This window comes from Colobus angolensis, unplaced genomic scaffold, assembly GCF_000951035.1.
Source record: "Colobus angolensis palliatus isolate OR3802 unplaced genomic scaffold, Cang.pa_1.0 Scaffold422, whole genome shotgun sequence".
Taxonomy (NCBI): domain Eukaryota; kingdom Metazoa; phylum Chordata; class Mammalia; order Primates; family Cercopithecidae; genus Colobus; species Colobus angolensis.
Window position 1 is genome coordinate 1,854,289 of NW_012117622.1, and position 13,372 is coordinate 1,867,660.

Consider the following 13,372-nt stretch of genomic DNA (forward strand, 5'->3'; position numbering starts at 1 on the left):
GTTCAAGTAGACAATTTTATAATTTGCTTCTGAAAGTCTAGGAGCAAGTGACTAACTCTTAATTGTTTGTACAATTAGTAAAAAGATATATGTGGCATTCTATATTCTGTCATCAATTTCCTTTCCTCTGTTATAAGGACATCACATTGGGCCTAGACACCTTGCCAGTGTAATAGTGTTCTGGCAATTTCTATTTGAACGCTCAGTGGATATAAAGTGTGAGGCATTCTAGCCTGTTTTGGCTGTCTGCCATGCTTACATTGTAGACATAAAGTCAAGCAGCTCAGTTCTGAATGCCACTTCTTTCCCTCCGCGTTCGAGTACTTCCTAGTCACAAAACATCCCTCGTATCTCAGGGCATCTTAGCATTGGGAAGTGGTTCCCATTGCCTCAGGAAGATTCTGTTGAGATAAGCTGACACTTTCGGGCCACTTTATGATAAATTTGCTTCATAGGATCCTCTGTAGAACGCATATCTTTGTCTCATCTTCAGTTTTATTCCCAGTAGCATTTTCTCTTTCTGTCAGTATATGGATCTGATTCTTGTCTCAAATGAAAAGGAACAGTGAAAATAGGAGAACTTCAACAACAACAACAAAAAGGATATAAAAACATCATGAATTGGCTATAAAAGAATAGAAATCACATTTATTGAGTATCTATTGTATGTCTGGCACTTTTCATACATTAGATCATTTAATCCTCATCTTATCCCTAAAAGACAATTAATTCCTCATTTTCAAATGAGGAAACTGAAACTCAGAGAGGTCAAGAAACTTACTTCAAGTCACACAGCTAAGCCATGACAGAGCCAGATGTTTCCACTTCACCAACAACATCCAACCACTGTGACTTGGAATTGGAATCAGAAAACGAAACTATTAAGAGTGAAGTTTGACACACTATCCTAAAGATCCCATAGGAATAGTTAGCTCATGAAGCCCATGCACTACTAAAGAAATCCGGGTTGTGAGTTCAGTGGAGCCTGGCCCCTGCCTTGAGTACAAGGGAGAAGCAGATAGAAGAGTATTGAGACATCAGGAAAAATCCATTCCCCACCTAGAGGAAAAGCTTGGAGATTAAAGAGGAATGCTGCAGTCATTGTTGTAGACTGCCACAAAGGGTTAATGCAAGTAGTTTCTTTGTCTTTCTGTGGCTTTTCTAAGTGAGCTGGGTGAAGAGATTCCATGCGAGAAAGCCACCAGTCTTGCTCAGAAGCTAGTCTCTCCAGTGCGGTGCCAGGGCCAGTGAAACAGCAGGGACTGGTGGAGAGGTACAGTTGTAGGGACCTTCTCTAATTTGAATTTTCTATTTCTCACAATGAGCTAGTCAAACTCTGGTTATGTGCACTGTAAAAGAAAGCAGCAGCAAAGATTATAAAATTTCCTTTTTTAATTCTCATTTGCCTGATTTGCATTTGAACAACTTATTATTTCTGCTTTCATTAGAGTATTTAATTCAATGTAATCAACCTGCTAGGAAGTAAAAGTGTAACAGTTTTATAGTTAGTTACATTGAAATTTAAATTTGCATACTAAACAGCAAAGGCATTAACATGTGTACCTATTCATCAACTATGGATTATAAAATACCTCTCTTGGGTGAACCCAAACAGGATGCCATTTTCTGATTGAACTGCTTAATTAAATATAAGGTGATTAACAGCATTGCTTTATACCCCATATACTTTATTGTTTAAAATTAAAACACAAAGACATTCAAAAACTTCACTAAATCTCTGAATATGATAGATTGACTCCTCTCTGGGAAACTGCAATCTAAAATAACCTTCAGTATAAATAAAGCAAAGCAATAAAGTAAATAGCATCTGAACTCAGATTCAGTTTCATCCTTTTAATTTCATTCAAAGCTTCATCATTGCTGAGGCTGGTCTAAGTCCTTGCTTACCAGTTTGTGCCATGCCAAATATAAGAATAACATGCAGCAAATATCCCAGTCTAACAAGCTGTCTCTATAAATTAATCGTGAGCTAACTTAATTCTAATCTATCCTACAAACATAAAATCTTTCTGTACCCAACTGAAACCTATTTAAAAAAATAATTTCAGAATAGTAAATGGGCTTATCTTAACCTCTTCCATTTCTGATAGTACTGACCACTGGCTTAGATCTCCTTGACCTGAGTGAACCAGTCTCTCAAACTCAAACCAAAGCCAAGAAGTCAGAGCCCTCATCAAAAACTTCATCCCTCAAGAAAAAGGCCGATGGATCTGACCTCATCAGCACGGACGCTGAGCAGAGAGGCCAGCCTCTCAGAGTCCCGGAGACTTCATCCTTAGATCTAGGTAAGGCAATCGCTTGTGGCTATGGATGCTCAACCTTGCTCTGCTGGTGTGGATACAAGAGGAAAGTTCCACCAATGGCATTGAACAGTGAACAAAGGAGTAGCAAGGCATAGTCAATGGTGGAAACTGGACAGGACATAGCTTCTTTTGAGCTTGAACTTTGTATAGCAATTGGGGAGCTCAACTTTACTTAACTGGTTGATTCATGTATTTATTCAACCCACAAATATTGAGTTATTGATAGGTGCTGGGCACCAGGCTAGGCACTAAAGTTACAAATAAAGGTAAAATGTGCATCTTGCTCTTTAGGAGCACTCAGTCTAGGACGAGAAAGAGGGAACTTGTGAGTAACCAACTCTAATGCAAGGCCCAGGGGCAGCCAGATCAAACAGTATGTAACAAGCATGTTTGGGAATACGTGCAATACAATAATAACAGCTACCATTTGATGGTGGATTACAATGCCTAGGAACCACAGTACATTACTTACATATATTATCTCATTAAATTATCACAACTCTTTGAAACGTGCAAGGAACCAAGTTTCAAAATTTAAGCAATTTGCCCAAGATCTCACAGTTTATAAGAGGAAGAGCTGAAAGTTGAGCCTAGCTCTAGGTAACTTCAAAGCCCATATGTTTTCCACTATATTCTACCTCCTCTGAGAAAGGACAGCTTAGTTCTTAGCTCCTGGAACCAGACACATTAAGCTCTCCCTTCTCAAGAAAAAGAACAGTGACAGGTATTTTAGAAAGCCAAGAGGCCCATGAATCTTCCCTGGCTGTGACTGACTGCTGTGTGTGTAGGTATATGTGTGGGGAGGTGAATTTTGTATATACATTCATAAGGAGATCATAGCTTATCCATAAGGCTGTGAAGAATAAATGGAATACATATGTGAAATCACTTATTACTATGATATGTACATGTTAAATGGTCATGAATTAATTTATTCATTTGTTCAGCAGACGTTTCTCTGAGTATCTACCATATTCCCAGCACATACTATGTGCTAGGAATACAAAGATAAATAATATAAACTCTGTGCCTTAGCAAATTTACAGTCTAGTAGGGAGACAGAAAAATGATTAAATGATTATAATAAAATACTAACTATATGTAGCAATGAAAGAAAACCCAGATCAGTTACTACATGAGCCTCCTCATCATGCCATTGCCCCACCCAGTGGGAGAAGGTGTCTTACAAGAGGTACTATGTGAGCTGAGGTTTGAGGAGTGCGTAGGAATTTGCCAGATTCAAGATAGATCAGGAGAAAGATGGGGAGAACAGTGCAGGGTATCCCTGGTGCAGAAAGGAAAGAGATTCACACACAAATAGATAAACATGGCAAGATGTCTTTTTAAGTACATATACATATTTCACTAGTACTCAAGGATAGAATAGTGAGAGAAAAAGTCTGAAAATCACTTGTGGCGAGATCATAGGAATCCTTGGATGTCATGCCCTTAAGATTGGGGGAGGAGGGATGATGTTTGAAGGGTTCTACTAAGAGGAATGACAGCAATGGTTTCTATTTTAGAAAAATCCTTCTCTGGTGGATTTATGGAGAAAGGAATAGAGGCAATGAGACCAGTACAGAGATCCAATAGTGACAAGGGGGATAATGAGAAAGAGAGAGACAGGTTCCAAAAAATATTAAAACAAGACTTAGAAACAGATAATATGTATATGTGAGCAATGGGGACATGTAGAATGTGCCAAGCTCCATGACAGAAGATGGAAGAGGAGCAGGAGTGAACTATTGAGTTCAGCTTTGAACCTGCTATATTTGAGGAAACTATGGGACTTCTCTGTGGATACCTCCATTAGACTGTTAAGTATATAGGTCTAGAACTGGAGAAAAAGAGCTGAGTAGGAAATGGAGATTTGTAAGTCAGAAGCTTGTGTATGAATGGATATTGAAGCCATGGGTGTAAATGAGCTCTTCCAGGGATAGATTGTAAAGAAAGGAAAGAGAACCACGCCATTGCTCAAATTAGTGGCGTACACAGGAACTCCTCTCCCCTGCCATCCCTCTTTGAAGTCTATCTTTGGAGGGAAATTTTATAACTATCTCTACTATTTCCTCACCATCTAGGTTTATTCAGTTTTACAAATAAGTTAATAACATGTATATATTTAGATAAATATATATTAATACATTGATTGGGTGCAGTGGCTCATATCTGTAATTCCAGCAGTTTGGGAGGCCGAGGCAGGAGGACTGCTTGAGGCCAGGAGTTTGAGACCAACTTGGACAACACAGTGAGATCCCATCTCTACAAAATTTTAAAAGTTAGCCTGGCATAGTGGCATAAGCCTGTAGTTCCAGCTACCTGGGAGGCTGAGGCAGGAGGACTGCTTAAGCCCAAGAGATTGAGGCTACAATGAGCTGTGACTGCACCACAGCACTTCAGCCTGGGCAGCAGAGTGAGACTTTGTCTTAACAAATAGAATATATTAATATATTACAATATAACACAATAAGCATGCAGATGATGAACACTTATTTCTCTGCTTCTGAGAAAATGTCCTATGAAGAAGTTGTAAAAGTATTTAGTTTAAAAGCACCTTTAAGAATAGCAGTGTTGGCTGGGTGCAGTGGCTCATGCCTGTAATCCCAGCACTTTGGGAGGCTGAGGCGGGTGGATCACCTGAGGTCAGGAGTGTGAGACCAGCCTGACCAACATGGAGAAACCCTGTGTCTACTAAAAATACAAAGAAAAATTAGCTAGGCATGTTGGCACATTCCTGTAATCCCAGCTACTAGGGAGGCTGAGGCAGGAGAATCGCTTGAACCCAGGAGGTGGAGGTTGCAGTGAGTTGAGATCGCACCACTGCACTCCAGCCTGGGCAACAAAAGCGAAACTCCATCTCAAAAAAAAAAAACAAAAAGGAAAATGAAAGTGTGTGTCCACACAAATACTTGTATGAGAATTCATAGCAGTGTTATTCACAATAGTAAAAAGGTGAAAACAACTGAAACGCATCATGAGATGAATGGATAAACAAAATGTAATATATACACACAATGAACTTATTCAGCCTTGGAAAGGAATAACTTACATGCTACAACATGGATGAACCTTGAAGATATTGTGCTAGGTGAAGTAAACCAGGCACAAAAGGACAAATACAGGTTGAGCATCCCTAATTCAAAAATCTGAAATTCTCCAAAATCCGTAAGTGGAAAACTCCACACCTGACTTCATGTGATAAGTCACAGTCAGAACTTTGTTTTATGGATAAGATTATTTAAAATACTTTATAAAATTACCTTCAGGCTATGTGTGTAATGTGTGTATGAAACATAATTGAATTTCGTGTTTAAATTTGAGTCCCAGCCCCAAGATATCTCATTATGATATATGCAAATATTCCAAAAACCAAGAAAAAAAAATCCCAAATTTGAAACACTCCTGGTCCCAAGCATTTTGCATAAGGAATAATCAGCCTGGATTGGAGGATTCCACTTGTATGAGGTACCCACAACAGTCAAATTCGTGCAGACAGAAAGTAGAATAAAAGTTACCAGGTTTGTAGGGGAGGGGGAATGATAAGTTAATGTTTAATGAGTAGAGTTTCAGTTTGAAATGATGAGAAATTCTGGAGATGAATAGTGGTGATGGTTACACAACAGTGTGAATGTACTAATGCTACTGAATTGTACACTAACATATGGTTTAAATGGTCAATTTGTTATGTATTTTTTACCAGAGTTTTTAAAAAGAAGGGGAAAAAATACCTTAGAGAACATCATCTGCAAACGGATCTCTTTTTTCAGACAGAGTTTTGCTCTGTTGCCCAGGCTGGAGTACAGTGGCGCAATCTGGGCCCACTGCAACCTCCGCCTCCCAGGATCAAGGAATTCCCCTGCTTCAACCTCCCAAGTAGCTGGGATTACAGGCATGCACCACCACACCCCGTTCATTTTTCTTTTGTATTTAGTAGAAAAAGGATTTCACCATGTTGGTCAGGCTGGTCTCGAACTCCTGACCTCAAGTGATCCACCTGCCTCTGCCTCCCAGTGTGCTGGGATTACAGACGTGAGCCCCTGCCACCTGGCCCAATCTTTTTATACACTAAAAAACTGAACCCCAAGATTGTTTCAGTGGTTTATTCACAGCCACACACCTGTAATGAGAGAGAATCTAGCCAGATTTATTTTTATCTGTAAGAACTAAGCCACAGGGATAAAATGGTTCCAGGATTCCCTTGGCTGTCCTTATTGCCTCCTTTCTCTCTCTCCCCCATTATAAATTCCCTCTGGTGAAAAATTACATGCTTTATTCAAAAGCTGTGAAAGTGTTCTGATTTATCCCCACCTCCTTTTAACAATGAAGCTCATCTCTTTAAACAGAATTTCTTTCTGGAATCATGCCCGCAATGCCCCCAAACCCCCGCTTTAGCCAGAGACTGACAGGGTAGTGCTCCAGATGTACATTCTACACTGGATTGCACAGGCTCATATATAAGATTCAGAATGTACACAGCTTCAGAAATAAATTCAGGTCAAACAACTTGATTGCATTAACTGTAAAAGCAATGCAATTTATCTTAATAGGAGATTTCTATTTAGCTGTACAAGTTTTAGTTTTTATGCAACATTGAAAAGATAAAGGTTGATCTTGGGGCTTGGGACATTGGTTGAATGAAGCTCACTTCGATAAGATTTTTCAATCTTAATTAAGCTCTCTTTTTCTCTCTGCACCACATGCTCCCCCAACCTGCCTCACCCGCTTCCTCTGTACTTACTAGACATTCAAACACAACTGGAAAAATGGGACGATGTTAAGTTTCACGGAGATCGAAATACCAAGGGACATCCAATGGCAGAGAGAAAATCGTGCTCATCTAGAACTGGATCAAAAGAGCTCTTATGGTAAGGTATTTTGATACCAGAAAATGGCCATTTATTTATCAACTTTATGAGTGGCACTGAAATAGCCAATGAATTAAGTCAATCCAAATACTTGGCATCACATGTAACCCCTATATAACAATACCAATTACTGTGGCTTCTACCAATTCGAATTATTTCATCTCAACTGTCAAAAATTAATTCAACTCAGTCAATAAGTGTTTTGAGAGATTTGTAATTCAACGTTGTTATAATGTTCTGAATGTGTAACTGTGCTGATTAGTAAAACTAGGTGTATATGTGTATATACATGAGAATATTCAATATATTAAATAATAGTTAAATTTTTGCAGTTATAAGGTACTTTTTTGGTTTGCTCAATCATCCACTATCAGATAATCAAATAATTAAGAACAGTGCATGGAAGCTTATGAGAAAATCTGGCCACCTGAGTTGTACCGTATTTTTGAAGCTTCCTAAAGGACAGTGTCCAGTGTCTGTCTCCTACCGCCCTCCCACATCTCCACTTATCATGGCATTTCAAATTCTGTATAAAGATAAAATCTCTCCTGAGACACTTGTTGGGAAGTTCTTCCCCCGACCAAAAAATAATAATAATAATAATAATAATTTTTTTATGAAACAGAATTTTCTGTAACAAAAATGGTACTGCATTTATTGACTTTTTGCCCATAATTGAACTGAATTTTTAATCAAAGATAATAACACCTAGCACATTGTAGCCTCTTACATTCTGAAAGTGGCCATTATAATAGAAATACATGAAACTTATCTTTATCATCAGAATTTTGATGAGAGGTTTGACATCATGGCTTTCAATGATCCAAATTACCTTGGTTTCTTGACTGGATTTATAGCTTAATTTTGTTTCTAGATAAACATTTAATTTCCTTAATGCATCCCTTATAGGTCCTCAGAGCACAGATCTCAACCAGAATTGAGTGGTGGAAAAAGCGCCCTCAACTCTGAGTCCGCTTCAGAGTTGGAATTAGTGGCTCCATCTCAGGTAACAAAACTGATTATTCAATGAACACATCTTTTCCTATATATAACATACAGCATAAATGTTTTATTTTCATTTTGTACAAAAAGTTTGAAGTATACTTTATACATTGCGTTTCATGTGCTGTTTCATTCAGTAGCTATCTCAATGCTTAAAATACCTGAAATATAGGTATATATATGTATATCTACACATTTGGCTGGAAAATGTGTTAATGAATTCACTGTGTACTTAGCACTTTTTCCTTGTTCTATCATTTACTATTCTATTATTTTGTAATACAAAATCTGTTCTACTCTATTATTAGCACTATTTACATAAAAGAACTCAATGGAGAGGAAATTACATCTTGAGTGTTCATTCACATCTATGCCCTGTGGAACGTACTACACATTGGTACCCTGACTGCCATATTAAAATGAATGTCATACTGAGAAATATATTATTATAGTATTAGGAGTCATGGTGATGATAATAAGACCTACTATTTGTGAGTGCCACTAAGTATCAGGGACTTTACATGTTTTTTAAGTGTTATATGTAATACTCAAATAATCCTGTGAATTATTATTAACCTCACTTTAAAGATACTCTTTAGTCTCAGTGACATCAAACACATTTTCCTGGGACACTCAACTAATTCACTGGTGGAAGTAGGGTGTGAACCAGGTCTGTCTGTCCATTACTTGAACCTTAAGTCCAGTTTAACTAGCTGTTTTATAACTAGTTATCTCTTATGATTAAGACCATATTTCGGCCGGGCACGGTGGCTCACGCCTGTAATTCCAGCACTTTGGGAGGCCGAGGCAGGCGGATCATGAGGTCAGGAGATCAAGACCATCCTGGCTAACATGGTGAAACCCCGTCTCTACTGAAAATACAAAAAATTAGCCGGGCGTGGTGGCGGGCGCCTGTAGCCCCAGCTACTCGGGAGGCTGAGGCAGGAGAATGGCATGAACCCAGCAGGCGGAGCTTGCAGTGAGCTGAGACCGTGCCATTGCACTCCAGCCTGGGCAACAGAGCAAGACTCCATCTCAAAAAAAAAAAAGACATATCTCCTATGATTCTAAGAAAGCCAAAGTCAGTCTCAATCTTTTCATTCCCTTGAACACTTTTAAAGGCCTTGATCTAAAACCACAAAGGTATCATAAAGTGTGTGCATCCAAGTTCATGCATTCTACAATCCAATTGAGATGAGACTCTGTGTTTAAGCAAAATAAGTGTAATAAAATGAGCAACAGAAATTTTCTTGAGCTTACTAGATGTTGAAACCAAAAGAGGAAGTATACTATCTGAGGTGAAATAAAGAGATAATTATAATAATAGCAGATATTATTGAGTGCTATGATAAGGACTTCTTACATATTAACTCGTTTTTTTTTTTTTCTGTTAAATAACTGGATCAGATAAGTTCAATTTTATAGACAGTAAAACTAAGATACAATGAGCTGAAGAAACTTGTCTGTGGACCCACAACTAGTAAGTGGCAGAGAGAGGGAGGACACAGACAGAGGAAATCTTCAGCAAATAGAAGGCCTCTGGCAACTTTTCTAAGCCACCCGCAGCGCCCCCTACAAACACCTGAGCCTCCACAAGGGAGGACCATTACTGCTCCCAGATCTCAGCTGGAAAACAAGTCCACTGACTTCCTGAACAAATAGCCCTGCAAACCTCAATGAATTGTAAATGTAGCATCAAAAGGTAGTTTTTTCCTTTGTGCTCACTCTAAATGTATTTTTTAAAAGAAAACGTATAGTACTTACTATATCAGAAAAACATTTCTTGATAAGTACAGTAGAGATATAGGCTCAGCTAAAGTGATCGGTACTGTTTCATAAACTGGAATTCTTGGAACAATTTAATGTAGCAATAAAACGTTTGTTTCTAAAGCCGGTGAGACTTGGCACAGGTAGGCTATTCTACAAGGAGCTGAGGTGGAAAATCAGCTGGTGTCCCTGGTTGCCATAGAGACCCAGGATACATTTATCTTATTATTCCAATGACTGCTACTCTCCTGCTCGTTGTCTGATTTCATCCCACCAAATTGTCCTTCCTTTTACCCATCAGTACACTTTACATTAAACAAAGTACTTTAGAAAATTTTCTCAAGACGATATTGTCTCCAAAACATAGTTTAAAATGCACATCAGAGTTTTCTATCTGGACAAATCTTAATGAATCCTTTTAGAGAGTTATCAATTATTTGTAAATAACTTACTCTTTATTTGTTTTTTAAAAAACATTGCATGTTTACTTATGCAGATTTGCCCAGACTAAGGAAATTCATAATCTCCTAGTTTTAATTTCAGCCTATGGTTAAATTAGGAAGATTTCATGAATTTGGGACTTAATAGATCTGAAACACTAAGTCACTCAGACAGCAAGAGAATAACCTGATCAATCTACTTGTAATAAAAACAAAAATATGTTAAAAGAAAAATCTCACTGTGCACAGTGACTCACGCCTGTAATCCCAGCACTTTGGTAGGCCAAGGCAGGTAGATCACTTGAACCCAGGAGTTTGAGATCAGCCTGGAATACATAGCAAAACCCTGTCTCTATAAAAAACACAAAAATTAGCCGGGCATGATAGCACAAGCCTGTAGCCCCAGATCCTCAAGAGGCTGAGGTAGGAGGATGACCGTGCCTGGGAGGCAGAGGCTACAGTGAGCTAAGATTGAGCCACTGCACTCAAGCCTGGGAGACAGAGGAAGACCCTCTCTCAAAAAAAAGAAAAACCTTAGCCAAATTAGACTTAACAGAGTAACTAAGCAAAGAACAATTCACGAATCAAGCAGCCTCCTGAACCAGAGTAGGCTCAGAAAGACTCCAGTGAAGCTACAGGAAGGAAGATTTACAGAAAGTAAAAGGAAAGTGATGTCCAGAAAACTAAAGTGAGGAACAGAAACAGCTGTATTGGTTGCAGCTTGGCATTTGCCTGATTTGAACACGGTTTGAACAATTGCCCCCCTTTGATCAGCCAAAACTGTGTGATTGGCACAGGAGTAGGTTACAGTTTGTTTACACCTCCATTTAGGTTATGGTTCACTGTGTACAGAGAAATCTTTAGGCTGAACTTAAAATATGTAAGGAGTTGATTTAACAATATACTGTTAGAAGCATAACAATATATTGTCTTTTAATATATGAACTATTTATACAGATAAAATCATGAAGGTGATATAAAAATTCACCTTAAAAGTATAACTCAGATGGGGCCAGGTGTGGTGGCTCACGTGTGTAATCCCAGCATTTTGGGAGGCCAAGGTGGGTGGATTACTTGAGGTCAGGAGTTCAAAACCAGCCTGGGTCACATGGTGAAACCCTGTCTCTACTAAAAATACAAAAATTAGCCAGGCCTGGTGGCACATGCCTATAGTCCCAGCTACTCAGGAGGCTGAGGCATGAAAATTGCTTGAACCTGGGAGGCAGAGGTTGCAGTGAGTCAAGATTGTACCACTGCATTCCAGCCTGGGTGACAGAGGGAGACTCAGCCAAAAAAAAAAAAAAAAAAAGTATCACTCAGATGGTTCCCAGGAAAATCAAGGAGATGTTTTCTTCTCTCTCAAGCCAACATAAATTATCTAAGGAAGTGACCCGACAGGTGAAGACCTATTTACAAAATTCCTTTAAAAGTTGTATTTCAGAATCACAAAGAAAATGGAAGCTCACAATGTGAATAACTAATGTTTTCAAATTTTCTTTATAAGACGAGGAAAAGGAAAAATATAGTCTAGCCTCTTTCAAATAGTGTTTTGAATGCTGTAGGCATAAAAGGAACTTTCTTTCCACCTCTGGAAGTTTTGATTTGAGTCTACAAAACAAACTGATTAACAGGAGAAAAGGCATGCCAACAGATTGATGTCGAAGCATGCAGAGAGTCACACAAAGTATGAAACTCAGAAAAGGGCCGGATGCTTGGAGCCTAAATATCCTCTTCATACAGGAGAGAGAAGTAGGGAATGATGGTACTTTTAGAGGAAGAGTAAATGATTTTTAGGGGAAATGAAGGGGCCTGAAGAACAGACAATAGCCTTGTAACTGTAGTAGGTTCATCACCCAATGCAAGTCAGTTAGCCAAGACACCAAGTTGCAACAGAGAAAGAGGTTTGATCATAGTGTCACAAAACAAGGAGATGGGAGGAAACCTCAAATCCATCTCCCCGAGGAGTTTGGGGCTAGGGTTTTTAAGGGTCTTGGAGTGGGCAGAAGTGTGGAGATCATTAACTGATTGAAGAGTGCAGGGTGAAGCTATTGGACAGAGAGATGAAGAAGCTGTGTTCTCATGCTGATCCCATTCCTCTGTGGGGGGTCTTCAAACTGGTTGCTGGAATTCAGGGTCTGAAAAACACCTTAATGATCCTTAAACAAAAGCCCTGTGATTTGAATGTCAGAGATCCTGTCTGTAGGAACAATGAGGATATAAATGGTCTGTATCTACTGCTATGTGACTTTTAGCCACAAGAAAATGAGACAAAGTGCAGCCTTATTAATGCTTAATTATCACCATATTTCTGTCCAGAATCTGGCATGCAATTCTTGTCAACCCTGTGGGGGCAGTTTCAGCCTGGGGTAAGGTTCATCTGAGTGCCCTTCGATCAGCCAAAACTCCATGATTTGCGCAACAGTAGGTTACAGTCTGTTTACATTTCCATTTAGGTTATAGCTCACTATGTACAGAGAAATCTTTAGGCTGAACTTAAAATATGTAAGAAGTCGATTTATATAGATGTCTATATATAACAAAAGCCATATTGGGAAGGCTGATCTTTACCATGTGTTATAATCCATATTTCATTCTCAATCCTAAACCAGCAAGTCTGGGCACACTGCTAAACTGCAGAAAAGTTTCAGGATCTTTAACAGAGTTGGTGCGGTGTCAACTCTAGTGTTCCTTCCTGGGAGTTAATCTTCTCAGATGAGATTGCATTTCTTCTGGGAACTTCAGAGAAAGTCCCTACCTGTGCTTCAGGGGAGGCAGAGGGGCAAGAGACAGGGGAATGGGAGAAGGTCAGAGACACTTTGGTTCTGAGGCTGCCTCTTTAGCTCAAAGTACCTGGCATGTCCAAGTACCATGTTTTAGGGTACCATTTTTCTGAGCCCCAAAAATACACTAATCAGGGTGACTGAAGATTATAATACATTATATAATCTCTGTATTTTTTAAGAATAAAGTTTCT

At 38.9% G+C, this 13,372-nt stretch overlaps 1 protein-coding gene and 1 long non-coding RNA gene across 13 annotated transcripts in view; one reads left to right on the forward strand and one right to left on the reverse strand.

Moving 5' to 3' along the window:
• Positions 1–13,372, forward strand: part of PEX5L (peroxisomal biogenesis factor 5-like) — a 233,774-nt gene that overhangs the window by 148,473 nt on the left and 71,929 nt on the right. For 10 of the 12 annotated variants that reach the window (XM_011956703.1, XM_011956707.1, XM_011956704.1 and 7 more), the window contains 3 exons: positions 2,112–2,306; positions 7,066–7,189; positions 8,099–8,195. In XM_011956703.1, the coding sequence (XP_011812093.1) occupies positions 2,112–2,306; positions 7,066–7,189; positions 8,099–8,195 (416 nt within the window). The remainder of the gene's footprint in view (positions 1–2,111; positions 2,307–7,065; positions 7,190–8,098; positions 8,196–13,372) is intronic. The other 2 variants (XM_011956710.1, XM_011956711.1) reach the window with 1 other exon arrangement.
• LOC105522259 lies at positions 622–7,167 on the reverse strand. Its single transcript, XR_001003415.1, has 2 exons — positions 7,063–7,167; positions 622–1,349 (listed from the first exon to the last, which is right to left on the reverse strand). It is a non-coding gene; the product is annotated as an uncharacterized LOC105522259 (long non-coding RNA).